The sequence below is a fragment of the Telopea speciosissima genome, chromosome 4 (assembly GCF_018873765.1).
Source record: "Telopea speciosissima isolate NSW1024214 ecotype Mountain lineage chromosome 4, Tspe_v1, whole genome shotgun sequence".
NCBI classification, from domain to species: Eukaryota; Viridiplantae; Streptophyta; class Magnoliopsida; order Proteales; family Proteaceae; genus Telopea; species Telopea speciosissima.
The window spans coordinates 24655519-24669824 of record NC_057919.1 but is presented as its reverse complement, the minus strand read 5'-3'; the positions used below and the strand labels follow the sequence as shown (position 1 = coordinate 24669824).

The 14306-nt window shown below is 37.3% G+C and overlaps 1 protein-coding gene across 3 annotated transcripts; it reads right to left on the bottom strand.

Annotated features, from left to right (window-relative positions):
* Positions 1 to 371: 371 nt before the first annotated feature.
* Positions 372 to 13173, bottom strand: LOC122659721 (endoribonuclease YBEY, chloroplastic-like). 3 transcript variants are annotated; one of them, XM_043854830.1, is made up of 12 exons: positions 12684 to 13173; positions 12038 to 12289; positions 11861 to 11956; positions 10178 to 10355; positions 9974 to 10084; positions 9793 to 9893; positions 9382 to 9474; positions 6549 to 6620; positions 2216 to 2335; positions 2067 to 2117; positions 1000 to 1188; positions 372 to 618 (listed from the first exon to the last, which is right to left on the bottom strand). In XM_043854830.1, exons 1-12 carry the CDS (start codon positions 13128 to 13130, stop codon positions 451 to 453), a joined length of 1878 nt encoding a protein of 625 aa, XP_043710765.1. In that variant the 5' UTR covers positions 13131 to 13173; the 3' UTR covers positions 372 to 450. The 3 variants fall into 3 exon arrangements, with proteins under 3 accessions (XP_043710765.1, XP_043710766.1, XP_043710767.1); XM_043854831.1 differs by having other exon boundaries at positions 9974 to 10057; XM_043854832.1 differs by lacking the exon at positions 372 to 618 and having other exon boundaries at positions 1058 to 1188; positions 2067 to 2113.
* Between the last annotated feature and the right edge of the window lie 1133 nt (positions 13174 to 14306).

Here is a 14306-nt window from a genome sequence, read left to right as displayed (position 1 = left end):
GATAGGGGCATTCAAAATTGACATTAACTGAATCATTCATCTACATTGTTACAAGAATCAAATCTATAAAAATAAATAAAACAATTAACCGAATATAATCACTCCATGACCCTAGATTAGCTCAGGCTGACACAGCATTGCCCATGGCTGTGTTCAGCCAGCCAAACCTGGGAACTGGCACAAGACAAAACTGCTAGAACAAAAAGGGAATAACCCCAGATGACCCCTAATCTCATTACATGAGGTCTGTCAAATCACCAAGAAACAAGAAAGAGGGCAGCCCAGTCGATGAAATACTTGATGCTGGGATCACATCCTAAAAATGGACAGAAAGCCAATATCTTCAATTCCTGTATTTCTCTTTTAGGATTATTGATCATCCTTCCAAAGGAAAACTTGAAATGAACAATAAGGAGAATTTATTGCAAATCCTTGGGCAATCTGGCTTGCTCAGAATGCATACCGATAGATGGCATCAGCAACACCATCCTCATCATTGCTGCAACCAATTACATTAGCCACAGATTTTGCCTTTTCTGATCCATTACTGAGAGCAACGCCTAGAGAAGCCAGCTCAAGCATCTCAACGTCATTCTCCCCATCACCAATAGCCATTACCTAATCAGAGACAGCATAGTGAAGTGAGTTCACCAATGTTGATTCCTCAAAAACTCATAGGATAAATACACACAAGTGATTAGTTACTCTTTCATATCAATAAACCATCTCTTCATTTTGGGTACAGCCAAGAGACATAATTGTTTTTGAGTATGCAACAATCATGACTAGAGTCATTGTATCAGATGGGCCATCAAGTTTGTCATGTAGAAAATCCAGGGGGTGATCTATTAATGCAATAGGTGCATTGTCCAAATCAGTCCTCCACATGGCAAAAATAGCTGTCCATCTAGAGATTCCTCCACATGAATAGGTCGCCTAATTCATTACAGAAAAGGAAATTGAAGGGACCATAAGTCAAGAAATAGTGGCAGTCCCTACCTCTTTTGTTGTCACCCCCAGGTGATCCAAAAGCATTCTTACTCCGCTTCCTTTTGACGTTCCAGGGGGAACAATTTCAAGCATATCTGGCATTGCTTGGACAACATGACCATGCCCTTTTGTTGCTTCTGACCAATATGGCCGTAAATTCATAGCCACCCCCTCAGCAGTGTCAAGGAAGATTAGCTTCTGTATATTCAAAAATCTTCGACTAAGATTACATAATGGCATGAAAAAAATTCTGCGGTTGATTACATTTACTGGCATTCAATTCATGGACTTCAGGGGAAGAACGGGATGCAACTAAAAGGGGCCTCTCAGCATTGTGTCTCCCTTGCTAGAAGACATATCCTTGATAGAGTAAAAATAGTATCGGCAACATATGCACATCAAATTTACTCTCACTAAAGAATGATTGAAAAATAAATTACCACTGGGGCATAAGCAGTGAAAAACAGGATACATTTATGGGAACTTTTCCTATAATAAACTAAGAACAAAGATTTTGTTTATTAAAATGGTAGCTATTGATGTCACAAATGTTTGTTTTGTTTCTAAAAGTCACAAGATATATCTGAGCCGTCAATTTTCATGGTTTTTACTATCTAAACCGTCTATTCCTGCTCAGAGTTGGGAGAGTGCACAGTAATGGCCTGAGCACATGCACAAACATACATGGGATGAGAGCTAATACACGAGAGGAATTTGATCGAATTAGACACTGAAATTTGAAAGATGGCTAATCTGTCCACGTCATACATAGGTGTCTTCTGATGTTTGGAAAAGTAATAGCCCTTGTAACAATAATATTTCACCTTATCGAAACCTTAAAATGATGTAAATCAAACTTTTAAAGATTTCCTGTACATACAGTTGCACTAAGTGCTCCCTACTCTAGGGAATTAATTTGACACAAGGGACCATCTAATTGGACCAGAAGCTCAATCTAAATTCTTCTTGTTAATTCTTCAAAGAAGCATGATTATGAAAATGTAGTATTAGTAATCCATATCTAGTGACAATTGATGGCGGCGAAATTAAAGTTAACCAATGGCAAAGTAACATACCTGTATCTCAGCAGCAGTTAAAAGGTGTTCAACTGAAGGCATAACCTCTGCCTACAAAGGAAAACCCACTTTGAAATGAGTTTTTAATATCAAGCAAACTTTTCATCAAATCTATCATGGGAAATATAAACTAACAATAAAATTCAGACCTTTGGTTCATGATACACTGTATGAAGACAGTCGACCAAAGGATGATCAAATAGCGTTAAGCATCGATCTTGGCTAAATGCAATAAGAGGAACCTTCTGCTCCCAGGAGTACAGAAATGCCTGCAATGACAAGCATAAGAATGTTTTATAATAGTTGGATAAAGAGATTGCCATCAAGGCATGAGATTCTGCAATCTCATAGTTATGACACCACAAATGTTAAACCCCAGATACAAAATTTGTTAGCTAAAAAATTAAGACCTTACAGGCTGATGAGAACTCTGTAAAGAGCCATAAACATTTAAAAGGCATTCTGAGAAGAAAATTTTAATAGTCATTAGCAGTATAGGCTTGAACGATATGCACATGGATAAATTCAAATGAGAACAGCTCATCTTTTGATAAATTTCTAAAACAATTTCTGCTACAGATTCAAAGTTCTAAAAGGACAAAAGAAGCACAAAAAGAACATGTCCACAAAAGACTTGGTGAGTTATGATTTAACAGACGACATGGCACCAGACATATTTGAATAGCGGAATGAGATTTATGTAAGTGTCACCCCACATAGTTGATTAAATACTTAGTAATGGAAAGCAAGTCTTCAAAATCATTCTCAGAACGAATCAGGGAGCATGAAGCTGAGATTTAACAGTAAAATAACCCAACTCTTCCCACAACTCTTCCCACCTACAGACTCTTCTATTCTGATCAACATGATTAAGTTGAACAGATTCAGGAAGATCTTGAAGAGCCATGTATTGATCCATTTTCCAGTCGATGATATTTGGGCTCAAGCTAGAAACCCAGGTTCTGATATTATTTTTGTCAAAATATATAATCAGCCACTTGATCTACTTGGTCAAAAGCCAATTCAAACAATTCAAGAGAAGTAAATTAGAGGATTGATCTCCACACCATCCTTCCAACAACTGCTTCCCTGACCCTCTCCAATTTTCAATCTAATTCTTCTTGGAAAGGAATGTGTATGATTCATGATCCCACACCAAAAAGCAGATCCATACTATGATCTAACTGGAAGAGTCTCCCAATCATTTTGAGGAGCAACTTGGCAGCAATGACAGATCTCCATAAACCACCAACCTCATCTCCATATTTCCACGACCATTTGGATAAACAGCTTTATTGATATCTTCTACTTGAAGGTTATCCAAAGTTCCAAACCCACCTCGAAGATAAAATTGTAAACATCATTTCTGCTCCTACTTTCGCTAAAATTGCATTCCTTCTATTCTGTTTAGTCCAGCTTATCTAAAAAAACAGAAAATACAAAGACTTTCCAGAAACATTTTGTGTGTGGAATAAACTCCCATTATTAATGGCTAGAAAGAAGAAAAAAGGATCATTTAGTTGATTTCTTGCCTTCTCAATCAGACCTCCTTACTGTTGTAACTTTTTCATCATGGGGGTCCAGGACTCGTCAAGTAAAGTTTCATACATTCTAATACAATATAGACGTGAAAATAGCTTACTAATACCCGATGATGCAGAATTCTAGCACTAGGAAGCATGGTTTAAAGTATCGACTGATACGATACGATACGGACCGATACGTATCGGTATTGGTCGATACCGATACGTGCTTTTTTTTTTTTTAAAATGAATTGTCTTGAAGTGTATCGAACTGTATTGACCGATACGGGCCAATACGATACGATACGACCGATACGTATCGATACCATCGATATGTCCAATAAAGGGTTCAGTGGGTGGTTTAATACGTATCGGCCGATACGGCTCGATACATACCGACATGTCACCGATACGTACCGATACATACCGATACGTACCGATACATTCCATAAAAACACCATTTGCACTCACAGACTCGATATAATTCCTAATCTAACGAAAAAATGAAGGAAAACTCTCAACCAAGAGTCTAAAATCTTGCATTTAATCTTGATTTTTTACACTTTTAAACTAAAAAACGAATCAAGGAGTGCTACAACATCATCCTTTTGCATCATCCAATACTCTTCAGGGCTATAGACGATTACAACATGTGAGAAACTTCATCTTTTATAACAATTTCAATTTAATGCACTTGTTTGGTTATACGTTAGTCACCATTTTAGGTTTTATGCATGACACTTATTATATATTGCTTATTTATATTGTTTTTTGTTCCAAAAGTGTATTTCCATGTGTATCTTGACCATTTCTATGCATATTTGTATTGTTCGATACGTATCTCCGAAACGATACAATACGATACGATACGATACGATACGTCTCTTAAAATCACCCGATCGATACGATACACGATACCCGATACCGATACTTTAAACCTTGCTAGGAAGAGGAAAAGAAAAGCCTGTGGTTCAACCTGGTCCAGATTTCTGGTTCATATTGAACCTATGGTTCAATTATGGTTCAGTTCTGGTTCTTCTAGAAAGTAGAAACCAGAAATCATGGGGTCAATTTAGGTTTCTTTAGTTCTTTGATTTTATTAAAGATAAGTTGTTTAGACAGACTCGAATATAAAATCCAGATATGTTTTGGAGTCTTTTTCTTTATAATATGTCAGTTATTGGGTGTCTTTAGTACACCCTTTCATAGCTTGCGGTTGGAAGGGGTTTCCTTTTTCAGTTTAGTCTTAATATTAGTTAGAGTCAATTAGGGACTCTCCAAATACAGACTGCGGCTGGAGAGTCCTAGTTAGTCACTGTTTATTTTTTCTCTTTTCCTTTGATGTCTTTTATTTAAGGGGAATTTACGTTTACTAACCCTGTGGTTTCAAACAATTACATCTACCACCCCTGGAATTTTCAAAATTATGTCCGTACCCCTGAGTGCTAACTCTGTTAGTTTTATTTTGAAAAGACAATTTTGCTCTTTTTTATTTGTTATTAATAAACTCACCTCATCCCACCCTTGTTACCGTTGCATACCCTGTTACCTGGAGCAAGAAGGGTTTGGGAGCCTGACGACCTTGCATCTTGCGACCACCTCCTGCTGCGGTGACCACCTGCTGCTCTGGCAACCACCTCCTGCTCCGGCGACCACCTGCTGCTCCAACAGGTAACTTCTTCTTCTCAATATGGAATAGCACCTTCATTAAGGGTATTATGGGCATTTAGATTATATGTGGGCAATGACATCATCACTTAACTGTTCTCATCTAACGGTAGGGGTACGTTTGTAAGAATATTTCAAAATATAGGGGAGATTTATGAAAAAGATGAAATTTCAGGGGTGGTAGACGTAATTGTTTGAAAGTACAGGGGTGGTAAACGTAAGTTTCCCTTTATTTAAACATGTAAAGGCTGAATATACCCCTCCATATGTTTAATGAAAAAGGCTTGGGCTGCAACTTGGTTCTGTGGATTTCAGACCAGCTCTGGAGGATTCTGGAATGTTAGCTCTTGTGGATTCAAGAGTGCTGCTGCTGTGGGATCCAGTAGCATGTTTTCTGCTGTGGATTCAGCAGGCAAATCAGGTGGGACTCCTGATTATATCCTCTTCTCTTTATCTCTTTCTTTCCATCAATCCAGGTCAGTTCTGCATTCCTCTCTAAACCTTGAGCATGCTTTATTTCTTCTGTATTTAGTTTCTGATTTAAAATCTCTCAGCTAGGTTACTGCTGTTATTATCTTCAGTTTCTGTTTGGTTTCAGTTCTAGGTTCTAGTTTGATTTCAGTTTTCAAAACATTCAAATTACGATACCTAAAATCTCAGCTTACTGACACAATCTCTTGGCTCTGATTTAGGCTTTTACTGTTGGGGCTTCAGTTCGACGCTTATTCTTAATTCAGTTCTTTGTTTAATCATCAAATCTATCATTACTATACTACAGTTGAATACCAGTTCCCTGCATCAATTTCTAGAATTCTGATGCTATTCTACTTCTTCAATTCTGAGCTTTTCTGTTTCTGATTTCGGGTTAACATTTAAGACTTCAGTTTAGATTCTGTTGTGGAACCATAAAGATCTTTCATTTAATTTTTGTAGTTCTGAATTTCTAAACTAGAATCCTAGGGCTAAAAAAATTCCAATATGACTTGGGATATAAACTTCAGATCTCAATCAAACTTTGCTGAATTATTCCCCATTCCTATGGGATCACTCAACCAGAGTTTTACCCAGATAAGGCTTATCCTTGTTAAGTTCTTGAAAATCTCTAAAATCTGGTTTTGGTTCCTAACCTGCAATTCTGATTTCTTCTGGTTTTTTAAACCCTAACACTTATGTGGTTAGAAATCCATTGGCCGGGGACTATATTTCTTTCCTTAAGAGTAGCAATAGCCAGAGATATAATGAAAACTTGAAACAAATAGTACTATTCTGTACTCATAAAAGAATGATTTACCTCTCGACAGAGATTAGGATCCAAATTTCCTCTAAAAATCTCCTGACCTTGTCTTCCATAAACTAGCAATCCCTAGAATTCAGGAAGAAAATGACAACATACTGTGAGTGAAAATTTGAAATCAACATTATAAAGGTAACAAATCAGAAAAGAATTTCAATAATACAGATATAGGCCAGCATACACTGGCAAATTGATGTACATAAGTTGAGAAATATTCAGTTCCAAAGACGGAATATCTTTGATCAATGGTATTTGTTTCTTGTTCAATACCACCTGATTCTTGATGTCAAGAGTTGAACCTTGGAATTTGGCTGGGTTCTCTTTAAGGATTACTGATCAAATTCTTGCTTCTTCAAGAAATCTACTAACATAATTGATCATCATGCCTGGTCACAGTTCTGGCTGGCAATTTGGTATTCTAATTCAAGAAACCTTTAATTTTCATCAGCATTATCCACTCTAACTGGCATTATAAGGTAGCATAGAGAAATCAATTCTCTCTCAGCCATATGGTGTATTTACCCCCACAGTTGCAGACTGTCATGTTTCGCTCTATTTGGATTTGATTTGATATAATTTTTTTGATTTCTCCTTCAACCCTACATCTCAGCTTTAATCTTCAAACCTTCTCTATTATTTTTACTCCAAAATCTTTTCTTCCACCCCCCTTGCAATTTGCGCAACCATAATTTCCACAGTTTTTATTCTTGGGCCCTACCAACCCTAGGGAGTAGGTTGTAGTAAAAGCCTCCTGCATCGATCACCTATTAACAGCTAGACAGCTCCATGAATCATAAATGGGAAACTAGAAAGATTTCTATGAAAATGTAGGTTTTGTAGCATTTGCTTGACCATTGAGAGGTCTGGCTTCTTACCAACTCATATTCCTTGCCTCACCAACTAAGCATAATTGTATTTGATGATGCAAATGATTGCACATATTATAGATTTACTTGTTTTAAAACCAGGTAACTTTTGGACTAGACCTAAGCACTACCACCCACTAGGGAAAAAAATGAAAAAGTGAAAATATTAAACTACAGCAATCATTTTAGCTGTGGATGTACATGCTGATTTTGGCCTTGCATGTGGTTTCCAATCCTCTAACAATTAGACATGTTGACACAGTAGAAGGGTGGGTGGGCTAGATATCTTTCTAGCACAAACGAACCTCAAATCCACAAGGTAGAAGATAAGGGTAAAATTGACAGATGTCAATAGATTTCAAAAGGATCCATTACAAACCCCAAAGAGAGACCTTATATAATAGGTCATGATACATTTCAAACTAATAAAAGAGTGCCAAAATTTAAACTTAAAAAATTGCGCCAAAACTTTGAACCCCCAGACGGCCTTGAAAACAAAGGGTTTTTTGGGTGGATGACTTGACTTAACCGGGCTCTGCCTTGTCTACATGTAGATCTCTACACGCCATTTCCGAAAAGATATTTTAATGGCGATTCAGATGAGAAATGACAAAGTTATGCTGTCCGGAAGTTGGCCCTGGGAGTTTTAGTATTTTCTGCCAGATCGGGTCACTTTTTGTCAGTCCAGAGAATCTAGGAATTGGGCCGATACTTCCTCTACATCACATGTGGAATTTACTAATATTCAAGAGTCATCGTACAAATGGCTACGATTTATGGTGTGGAATGTTGGGCAGTTAAGAAGTGTCATATAAATAAACTAAGTGTAGCAAAGATGAATGAGGATGTTGGGATAGATGTAATGTAAGACTAGACCAGAATAGGTCTAATCCCAGGCAGGATCAAATAGAAAACCAAAAGGATAACCAAAGAGAACAATGGGATCTCAAAAGAAATCTTAACTTCTCTCTTGGAAACCGAAGAAATCATATGACGGAACCAAAAGAACATTGGGAACTCAAATGAGGGAACAATTTGCTTGGTTGAAGTAACAAATAAAAACCCACAAATTTGTAACCTGTTGAAGCAACAATGATCTTGATGTGGTAATCTTCAAGAAAATAGATGTGACAATCAGTTGATAGAAATCACAGCAGGAGTAGCTCCGATTCACCTTAAGCTTCGAGAGAGTCGTTTGAGATGGCATGGCCATGTTCAATGGAGGCCTTGGGATGCCCCAGTATAGAGGAATGATTTGATTCAGATTGAGGGAACTAAAAGAGCTAGGGGCAGGTTTAAAATAACCATAGGACAAGTGGTTAGGAAACACATGCTTAGTTTAGGCCTCGTATCATGTATGACTTCGAATAGAGCTGACTGGAGAGCAAGGATCCATGTGGCCAACCCCATTTAGTTGGGATAAGGCTATGTTATTGTTTATGATGTTGTTCAAGAGTCATCCATAATTGCATTTTTCTCTAATATTTTGCCCCAGAAACTGAGCAAAATTGCATCTGATGATGCAAATGATTGCACTTTAAAAACTAGCAGTTTCAGAATACACCTAAACATTACCACCCATTAGAAAAAGTCAAAAAGTGAGAATATTAAACCCCAGGAAGCTACTCTAGCTGCAGGCATGCAAGCTAATTTTGGCCTTGCCAGGTGGTTCCCAATTCTCTGAACCTAACACGTGGCAATTTACTGGCATTGAAGACACCCCCAAGGAACTACTTAAGCCATTAACAAACCGCCTAACCTAAAATTGGACCATCATTGTGTGCATAAAAAAAGGCTTCAAACATGTAATAGAAAAAAAACATAATAAGAAAATGGGTATACAGATCTTCAATTGTATAACCAAAAAGCCATGATGCCATCAATTATCCTGAGATGCTAGCCCATAGGTTAGCTGACATTTTGAAAGACAAATCAACAACTAAGCAACAGTCCAAAAGATAAACCTGTAAGAAGACCCCAGGTGAAAATTCTGAAATAATGCCATCTTTTCCAGCTAAATCAACCATCTTCAAAGCATGCGTAACAGCAGCACGAGTCTGTTTCCAAAAACAAAAGAAACAATTGATAATTGGTAAATTATGAAACAAGCAGCAGAGAACCCAAAAAATAAAGAAAAAGATGAAGTCCAGGATAAGTAGTTGATACAAGGACAGTTATCACTCAATGAAGAAGGAATAATGTTCTGAATAAACTGAGTGCATGTGAAAATGCACGCACACACAAGCAAGTTGCTGAAGGAATATTCTCTCAGTTGGCCACGAAGAAACATGATAGGTAAAAATTCTAAAATAATGTTCCCATAGTCTATAAGTTTGATGACTAGAACTAAGAGCGTAAAACTTATTTCTTCTCACCTTTCCAGTGGCAATCACTACTTTTACTCCCCTTGACACAGCCTCCTTTAGTGCTTTTGCTGTTGTTGGAGAAACTTGGCTTCTATTGTTCAGCAGTGTGCCTTATATTTATATAGGCCAGTAGTGTAAGTTAAAGTAAAAAAATTCAAGAAGCAAGTTACCAACTTCTGCACGAGCTCACCATCCACGTCACAGAAGATATAGCTGAATTTTGGCTTGTAAAATCGCAGACTGCCTTCTCTCTTTCTCTCTTTTGACAGCTCACCTGCAAAGCATCTCAAACTGCCAATATCTTTATGAAATTTTATACTACAGAACAAATTCAAGAATAATCCAGCCAAGGGAAAGACCCATCATAAAGCTGTATAATAGAAGAAACACTTACCATCTGAAGTTTCCAGTTGATGGCCCTCCTTATTAGTAGCATCATATGCACTCTGAATTAACCCTTTCCCCTTCCATCCAAGACTCTTCAAAAGAAGTTCCTCCTCCTTCTCCATTTCCGCTTCAGCCTCATCACTGACCTCATGATCAAATCCCAAAAGATGTAGCAACCCATGAATCTGGAGGAAGACACATCAAATTACAGTTCTTAACTTACATTCAAAAAATTTTGGTAAAGAGAAAAATCTACCTCTGCATGAAAAGTGTCAGAACCTCTTTAGTAGTACAGGGTCGTAACAGATCAGGCCTGAGTACAGGATACATCTGAATTTGATTCACTAATGCATTTATAAGGCCTACTTTCAATCCAAGATATATCAGATTCAATGTTATTAATTTCAGATCAGGATAGCCATTGTTATTAAAAGGTAAGTGAAACAATGCAACAAGTGGAAATGTACAAAGAAGATCAATGGATGCATCATTAAAGAGTGAAATGGTTCAAATTGGAGGAGCTAAAAGAAAAAAGGTTAGCCCTCAAATGACCTTGGAAGAAGTGGTGAGGAAATATAACCATGGCTAAAAATTAACAAGAGACATTGCTCTCAGTAGAGTTGAATGGAAAATAGGATTCGACTGACCCCATTTAGTAGGGATAAAGCTTAGTTGAGTCGAGCAGTGTATAGATATTCCCAAGATGGATATACATATAAAGATATGTTAAGGAAACTTTATACAAAAGTGAATAATACTTTTAACAGATTGAATTAGGGTATATCCAAATATGATTTAAATTATAATGGACCTTGTGTGGATCAGCCTCTCAGTAAAATTAAAGCAGAGATAGGTATATTACACCATCCTTTCAAGCCAGTTTTGGATGATGACTCAATCCAATGGGAACCCAAGAGCATTGTACTCTTATGTTCTCTTCTTTGTATTGTTTCTACATGCATTACAAAAGAGCTGGTAGTGGCTAGTAATCCTCTTTTCTTTTCTTCATTCATTCTTTTTTCGGTAACAAAAATTTATAACAAGAAATGCCCAGGTGCAAATGAAACAAGAGATTGCGAAAGCCCGCAACATGAGCAAAGTCACACAACTGTGCAAAAAGTATCTTTGCTCTATCCATACCAAGGATGCCCGCCATGTCACCACTGGATGTTGACAGTGCTAGGTCAACCCCCTCCCTTCCCCTACCCTTTTATTTTCTTATGATAACTCAAAGATAATTTTATTGATTCAATAAAAAAGCCTGTTATACAACACAAGGCCGGAAAAGATCTATACAGAAGAGGGAGCCTCATATCAAGCCCCTCCCCCTGGGAAAAAAGAACTTGCACTAACTTCTAATTTCCCTGACATCACCTTGCTATGTGGCAAAAGTAGGTGGGCCATGGATTAAGGCCTTCCTATGTGGCTGTGTTAAGGACCTTCTGCCATTGTTATATGCCTTATAGTCATCTAGTTATTGTGTTGGTTAATAGTTGTCTAGAGCTATATAATTATCCAGTAATATATCTTTAAAAGGAAAAAAGAAAAATAAAGAAAGGCAGCCGATTTCAATAGAATAATATACTCAAACTACAAAACACAATGTCAGCGAATTAAACAGACGCTTGAAAGCTGAAAATACAAATCTGGAAATGACATAAGTGGGGAAAAACACTAATGTACAACCAACCATAAGGATGCGGATCTCATCAAGAATGGTATGCGCTCTTTCCTCTGCTTGTCTAGCTGTGGTCTCAACAGAAATTACTATATCACCCAGCATAAGCTGCGAAATGAGTGACGCATAGTCAACAGTTCACCAACATGAGGGAAAAATCAAGAGTCAGTTAAAAGATTGAATTCATACTATTGGGAGATTAAGTTCAGGAATATGTTGTGACATAGAGAGAACGTCAGTAGCATGGTCCTCATCCCTCCAATCTTTATTGAGTTTCTGGATGAATTCATCATTGCAAAGAAGAACAGATAGCTCAACAGTATCAAATCCACCAACATCATCTATAGTAGTGTCTCTTGTTTTATACTCTGAATCTTTTAGACCGTCAAAAGCCAACTTCATCGCCATTGGAACATTTAGTCTGAGCATTTCTGCAAGACTCTGCTAGAAAATGATGGTGTTAATCAGAAGGTAAAAAAATTTGCATAAAAAGGTTAATAAAAAAATCCCACTGGTCCTATCAATGAGATCAGACAAAATTGCTTCAGTCCATGTTATGAATATCTTATGATATTACAAACATGAAAAAAAAAAAATTCAACTTATTCCATATGCTCAGGTCATGAAAAAACAATTTGTTGTGGGTGATCAATATTGACTATTATCACATAAAATTAGGGAATTGAAAGATAATTTTGATCTCAACTTATACAGATTTTCAACAAAGCATCCTACACAATCACTTCTCATTATGAATTCTTAGCACTCATATTATTCATTCGGTGGTATTCCTATACAGAGAAACCCAGACAAGCAAAGTCAAATACAAACGCACCAGAATCTCGGGGTCGTCAGGCAATTCTTCTTCGATACAAATCCTGACATTAAGCTCCAACTCCTTCTTCTTCTTCTTCCCCAAGCGGTGCCTCACCTTTCGGTACCCTCTCTGCGTTGTAAAAGTCCCTCCGACCGTTCTCGCAGGATTTCGATCTGCTCCACATAGAACAGGAAATCTCCGGCTGAAAGTCAAAGAATCAGAAGCAGATGGAACAAAAGAGGAGACTGAATGAGGTAGAGAACGAAAAGCAACGGTTTTGTAAGAGGCCAAGCTGAAAGCGTGAGGAAAAAGGCGGGAGAGAATTCGTGTCATGCCGACGGAAGAGCGATGACACTCCAGCAGTAGTGTGGTCGCCGGACAATGGGGATCCGGCGAGATTATAGAATGATATTGAGAAGCTGGAAAGAGAGTTCGGCGGGGAGGAAATGAGAGGCGACGAAGCATCAGGCTGATGAAAGTTTAATTTTCACCACTTCAGTCTCTCTCCCTCTCGTGCGCTCGAAAGTGACACAGAGTCTCCGGCGTTCCTGCAACAAATTCCCACTGCCGCACTACCGTCTATCCTCAGCAGCGGCTAAGCCTCATTCATGGGCAAAAGCTTCTAAATCTCGATTTCGTGGCCGGTTTCGGTCAGCCCCGATACCGAGATATGCCGGATTTGATCATATCCCAATCGGAATTTTCTCCTAGGCCCTAGTATTTTTGCCCTAAGTTTTAGGATCCGGATCCTATCCTTCGAACCTAAGTGCCCAGTGAGACATCCAACGGTTGGGCTGCTAGAGTGCTAAGCTCTCATCTAGATGCACGTTGGGACCCATGCAAGCACACATTCCTGTGTGCACCAGCAGCCCAACCGTTGGATGCCTCTGATACTTATTGGGCAAGGGGGTTCACTGGAGAGGAGCCAAATCCTAATTTTTATTGTGTTGCTTATTTTTTTTATATTTTGAATCCAATCCATGTATTAATTTCGTATAAATAACATTCAAAATGGTAGTTGTGGTTTTGACCTAAGTTTAATAGTGTATATTATTCCTAAAATTGTATCAAAGCATAATTATATCTTATTTATGCCAAATATTATTAAATAAATATTTATTATTTATTATTTCAATTACTAAAAATATTATTCATAAATAAGCAAATATCCTCATTTGTATTTAATAAAAAATTTAGAAAATCAAATTCCAAAATGATAAAAAGTCAAAAAACAAAAATAGGATTTTTGGCCTGTGTGAAAATTTTAACTTTCTAATGTTGGGGTTTTTCTCAAACCTAAAAATTTCATAAACCTTAATATGGTAAAACAATGATAAAAATCAAAGGAGCAGTAAAAAAAGTCATTTGTTTAGATACCTAAAAAAATATTTTCATTTAGAACGATTTTGATAACATTCATGTACAACTTAATTTTGTTGGCAACTTATGTACCTAATTATATGAAACCTTTGAGGCTCACAGACAATATTGTACAAACTCTTTTATCTTTATGTTAATATATACCTTTCTTTTCCCATAAAAAAAACATTCATGTCCAACAAATAAAGTTTGATCAGAAAATAATCCTTTAAATATAAATTGGATTTAAGCAATCAGTTGTTGGAAAGATTTATTTTAACA

Coding starts and splice junctions, on each gene's coding strand:
- LOC122659721 (XM_043854830.1), bottom strand. CDS start 13,130: ATGCTTCGTCGCCTCTCATTTCCTCCCCGCCGAACTCTCTTTCCAGCT. Junction 10,356..11,860: donor ATGAGATCCGCATCCTTATG/GTTGGTTGTACA, acceptor GTCTTCCTCCAG/ATTCATGGGTTGCTACATCT. Junction 9,475..9,792: donor TAGTGATTGCCACTGGAAAG/GTGAGAAGAAAT, acceptor TTTTGGAAACAG/ACTCGTGCTGCTGTTACGCA.